Below are 6,000 nucleotides of genomic sequence, written 5' to 3' on the forward strand. Positions count from 1 at the left end.
GTATACATGAAGATGAATTGGGCAGCCTATAGTAAGGAGAAGAGAGAAACCGAAGGCCAGTAATAAAACTAGAACTTTCCAGACGAACTATGGCATATCATCCTAGCTAAATAATAATAACGCTAATGCCCTCTCATGCAGTCAGAATCTTGAATATCGGGTAAACTTCTCATTATAATTCAATGAATTGATAAAGGTAGTCATGCTTTATTATTTCTTGCCCGTTATCTGAGATGAATTTAACCGATACTGAATAAATTCTTCAGCCGACCAGAAGGCACAGGACTATTAGACAACCGACCAAGGAAGATCTGGCGACAGAGAGAAACATTCTAGGCATTGTATCGGTGCTGTAGTGTTTATCCCCAGCTGGTAATATTTTTAGCTATCTCATTCCCCTTCAAAAGTCGAGATGAGTGACGATCAAGAATTGGCAGCAATTCGCAATAAAAGGATGCAAGAGCTGCAAGGAATGCAGGTAATTACGATCCCGGTTTATTCTTTTCAAGGCTTAAGCTAGGCCTATCTACCTAGGCTATGTTGGCTCAATAAGTTAGACGGGCCAAATGCAAAATTTCATCCATTGGCTGTAGGCCTAAGCTCTATTTTTAGCATAGGTCGTATACGAAAGAAAAGTTGAATTGTACTACCACCTATTTCATATACAAGCTGGGCATCAGTAAACAACCCCATGCGGAGTTGAGCCAGGGTGACCAGATTTTGAAAATTGAAATACGGGATACCTATAGTACTATAAATTGGAGAGGTAGTTGAACAAAATTATATATATAGCTATATTATATATATATATAGCTTATATATATATATATATATATATATATATAATATATATATATATATAGAGAGAGAGAGAGAGAGAGAGAGGAGAGAGAGAGAGTAATATATATATAGTATATATATACTTATATAGTATATATTATAGATATATATATATATATATACTATATATATATATACTCATATATATATATCTATATATATATATATATATATATATATATATATATATATATATATATATATATATATATATAGCCTAGGTAGTATACCAAACCTGCTGCTGCTGTTGATCCATGCTGTTGTACAGCCCTCAGCCAACCGTGCGTAATGCTAAAATTCTTCGAGCATACTATTTTTCAGTATGCTCCGCTTTTGTTGTTGTTTTGGGGGACGAGCCATTGTTTTAAATCACCGTAATTTTGCCACTGGTCTAAAAGTACATATTCGCTTCACTTTTTTGTTGCCAATTTTGGGCGGCTGCCTTTACCGCGTATTTTGCAAAATTTCACTAGTAGCTATAATGTTTTTTTTTTTTTTTTCAAATATAGGTATTGAAAATATGGGAGAAAAGGCGTCCCGGGGACGGTCGATACGGGATATAGGACAAATGTAATAAATATGGGACAATCCCGTCAAATATGGGACGTCTGGTCACCCTGAGTTGAGCCCGTCTAACTTTGTACTCTGCCATGCCAGCATACCTAGGCTACCTATACTAGGTAGTACTAGGCCTACCTGAGCTGGGGAGAAATGTAGAACGACGTAAGCAAACTTAACCATTCCTAGAATGCCAGGTCCTGACATAGCCAGAATTTACCTTCCTAACCTAACTTAGGTGCCGTTCCCTGACCTGATCCAGGGGCTGGACCACTTCAAGTACCTAGGCTAGCTAACACGCAACATCTTTACTACACTAGGTAATGTAGTAGGTTAATTCAAAACCCTACTGCACCCATGTACCCAACATATGCTCATTTGGAGGCCAGGGTAAACAACTTAAGTTTTTGGCTTTGGAAAAATGGAGTACTAGGGTAAACAACCGCATGGACTGGCCAACACACTGACGGTCACAGCTGGACACCCTCCGAAAAAGTACTTATAATGCGTCCTGACACCGGAGATGGTCATCAGTCATGAGTTGTTGTTGGTGAGAGACGCAGCTAATGACCTCTACTCTCCTTTCGAAGTACGTATTTTCTCCAAAGTTAGAAATTAAGGCCAAATTTAAAGCCCTAAACAGAGGGTACTGAAAAGGGTGGCCAACACAGTGCAAACTTCACCAAAACGCTTTCGAAATTTTTACTTACGATTAAATAACTTAGAAGATTGATGCCATCTCAATGTTTGCGGAGTCGCTTGTGTCAACAAACTTCCCATTTCCTGTGATAAATCCATACACCACTTGTACCCATAGACGGTGGGGCACTTTCATCACAACAATCGGAAAACATTCCCTGGCCACGACGTTTTTAAGGAAACTACTGTTTCATACATTCAACTTCCCTGTCAGATATATACTTAGCTATAGACTCCGTCGTCCCCGATAGAAATTCGAATTTCGCGGCACACGCTACAGGTAGGTAGGTCAGGTGATCTACCGGCCTGCGCTGGGTGGCAGGAATAGGAACTATACCTTCTAAGGACAGATTTTTCTATCGTTTGGACTGTAAACATACGTTTACAGTTCCTCCTGATTTGATTTCGTGTTTCATCGGGGGGGGGGGGCCCATCGATCTTCTGGGCTGTCTTTTGCAGGGAAGTACTGGGTCTTTGGTTCGACATACGCTTTTATTAACTTTTTAATGAATTTCGCTTCGAAATTTCGAAGAAAATACTAAGTGAAACTACCGAAATCATCAGTAGACACTCACATAGTTTGCCATAAAGAGAATTTTATAATTTATTTATTCATTACACTGTAATAAAGGTTACAACTTTATTAAGGAAATATTAAACTCTAATTTCCTACTTTAGGAAGTCAGAAAAGCATATAACTAGATACGCTTACTTATAAGCTTTAATAGCGTTTGTGCTAACGAGCAGTTAGAGTATTAGCAGTACTAGTAGTGTTGCATCCTCATCACCTTCTTACTCCTCAGCAAACTACAAATTTATATATGCAAATTGAAGATAAATGGATTGCTCAAAATGCAAGCTTTAAAAGGTAAGAAGTGAATATAGTGTACCCACCCCCATTGCAATGGAGGGTGCGTCTGATCGGCTCTGTCTCGCTCCCAGGCAGACTTCAAGCTCACAAGCCCAGAGGAGAAGGAATGTCGACAACCGCATGGGGGGGGTTTCAGAGAATCCCCACCGATCAGCGTTCCCCTCGGCAGGTTCTGTAGAACGTCCCGACTGCCAAGTTCGCCATTGGAAAGGCGTCCTAATGTAATGTGTTCCCCTTATTATTATCGTGTTGACGGATAAGGAGAAGAAAGTTTCAACGGCGTAGATTCAATGAAGATGCAAGATAATCTCGTCGTAGATATCGGAACCTCAGAGAGATATCTTTCGATAGTTGCGGTAGAGGCATTGCCCTATCCTGTTTTCGTCCCCCGTACAAATAGACGGAGGCTCTATCCCATGGGTTTGAAAGAGTTATTTCAACAAATTCCTCATCGGTACATTTATATGAAAATCTATCTATTCTGAGAAGAACGAATTAGATATTAAAGAATATATGTTGATCGAATGAATTATGGATCTCGTTAATGATTAAACATAACATATATAATTTTTAAGCTTCTAGCTCCTCGGACATGAAACGCCTGAAACAAGGCTCGAGGCGCCTGAAGAGCCTGGCACGAGGCGCAAAGCGCCTGAAGAGCCTGAAATGAGGCGCAAAGCGCCTGAAGAGGCTGAAATGAGGCGCAAAGCGCCTAAAGAGCCTGAAATGAGGCTCAAAGCGCCTTAAGAGCCTGAATCGAGGCGCAAAGCACCTGAAGAGCCTGAAGAGAGGCGAAAAAGCGTCGGAGGCTCCTCAAAGGAGTTGCAAATCGCCTGAAGCTCCTGAAAACAGGCTCGGAGTGCCTGAAGCGCCTGAAACGAGGCAAAAAGCGCCTGGAGCGCTTGAAGCGCCTGAAACAAGGCTAAAAGCGCCTGAGGCGCCTGAAATGAGGCGCAAAGCACCTGGAGCGACTGAAACGAGGCGCAAGGCTTCTGAAGCGCCTCAGATGAGGCGCAAAGCGCCTGAAACCCTAAAGCGCCTGAAGCGCCTTAAACGAGGAGCAAAGCGCCTGAGATGAGGCGCTAAGCGCCTGATGCTATAAACCAGGATCTTCATTGGATATGGAGTTAGATCCTGATTCTGCGTAAGGTGAAAGACATTCGAGGATTTCTCCTGATAAGGACAGGGAGTTGTGCACAGGCGGCCGTCGCCCTTCTCAGGATAGTCTTAATGCAAGTAATGGCAAGAGCAAGATCGGTTTTTTTTCCTGGCGGGGACTCAAGATGTCGCACAGGCGGCCGTAGCCCTTGTCAGGTTAGAATCGGTACTGCTAAAAGCCCTTCACCTTACGGAAGGAGGCGCTCTCCTCCGGTTGCTCATTCTTCTCCCAATTTGATGGACAGGAAATGGAAGATAGATCGGAATTGGAAGCCAATAAGGGAGCAGGTCTCTCAGTTTATTATAAGACCTTAGCGACCTTTTTTATTGATAAAAATTAGTTCATTACTAATAAGACGATATTAAAATCTTCCTCCTCCTAAAATAATGCAACCAACCATTTACAGAGAGTGGCAATCGTTTGCAAATTGAACAAGGTTCGTACGAGCTCTCATTCATTGATTAGAGGCTCTTCCAGTAATAGAGGCGTAGAATACGGCCTATCTCCAAGAGAATAAAAATTTGAGGGATTCTCTTCGATCCGAGATTTTCATTGCGATCTCTTTCGACTAATGCTAATTCGTGTTTATTGACGAAAAGAACGGAGAGGGCAAAATTTCCATTCTCTCTCCGCATCGGAGAGGAAAGAATGTAGTAGGAAGACTTGCTGCATACGACTGCTGAATGACAAGTCATATACGCATACCATAGTTGCCTTTGTGGTTCGCTACGAAATTATCTATATCCTTACAGGATTTTCCTGTTAGGACTTCGCTTAAAAGTTTTGTTACGACAATACCTACTCAGCTTCGGTATTTAACAAAGTGTTTGGTTTTAAATTGGCATTATTGAGAGCTTCCTTAGGCTCGGGAATAATTTTATTATATTCCTTCATTAAATGAAGTAACTGGCAACTCACGATGAATGCAGCCAGGCAGCAAGCGAGACGGCCGGGCTGTCATTGTAAGCGTAAGGCCAATACAGTACCATCCAGGTCTCGGTCATTAGCAGTCAGTTGCATCTCTCTCTCAAGGGCCAACGGATCGAATGGTTAACCGTATATTCCCCTACAATCATGGACTTAGTCTCGAATGGAGGGGATAGTTAAGCTAACATAAATAAAACAAAAATTGTTCCGATACGTAATACAAACCATCGGTCCTTTAACAATAGGAAGGTAGCTAGCGGCAGCTGGAATGGTCGTAAGCTTCGAACAAGGGGAGAACGGTAGTTAACTGCTTGTCCGACAGTCGCGCGCCGCGCGACTGGGAGGTAAACAAATCACTTTGCTTTCGGCCGTGGGTGTGAAGGACGTGTTCTCATCGCTCTCTGCCCGCTTCATCGTCGTATGCTTTGTTTATATTGTGTTTTCTACTAATGGTTTGTTGACTTGAAAATGAAACTGTAAGTACACTGTTTTTCATTTTCATTACTTAATTATGAACCAACATGAGTTATCGCCGTAGATGCGGCGAGTGTTTCTACTAATGGTTTGTTGACTTGAAAATGAAACTGTAAGCACCTGTTTTCATTTTCATTACTTAATTAGAACAACATGGAGTTTATCGCCGTAGATGCGGCGATTTCCTCTCTTTTCATGAATTGAACCCTTGAATTATGTCTCGGTGCCGAGGGCGGGCGCGCTCGCGCCGAGTCATGTATTTTGGGCGGAAGTGTGTTAATTGAAAAGATGTAAGTACTCTTTTCATTATATTTTTGCCCTGTGCGTTCGTTACCGAGAGTGTGATTGCGCTCGGCACGAGCCTTTTAATGTATAATAGAATGCAATGAAAGTGGATTCGCAATTGCAATATTCTTTTCATTTTTCATTTATTTATTTGCATGAAATTTAATTTGGATCAATTTCGTTTCTT

General features: G+C 41.6%; 1 protein-coding gene across 1 annotated transcript in view; it reads left to right on the top strand.

Annotated features, from left to right (window-relative positions):
• The first annotated feature begins 287 nt into the window (after positions 1-287).
• LOC135220796 (programmed cell death protein 5-like) overlaps positions 288-6,000 on the top strand; it is a 32,125-nt gene continuing 26,412 nt past the window's right edge. The window contains exon 1 of the mRNA XM_064258301.1: positions 288-478. Coding sequence (XP_064114371.1) covers positions 413-478 — 66 coding nt within the window. The 5' untranslated portion in view covers positions 288-412. The remainder of the gene's footprint in view (positions 479-6,000) is intronic.

Source organism: Macrobrachium nipponense, chromosome 2, assembly GCF_015104395.2.
Source record: "Macrobrachium nipponense isolate FS-2020 chromosome 2, ASM1510439v2, whole genome shotgun sequence".
Classification (NCBI taxonomy): Eukaryota; Metazoa; Arthropoda; class Malacostraca; order Decapoda; family Palaemonidae; genus Macrobrachium; species Macrobrachium nipponense.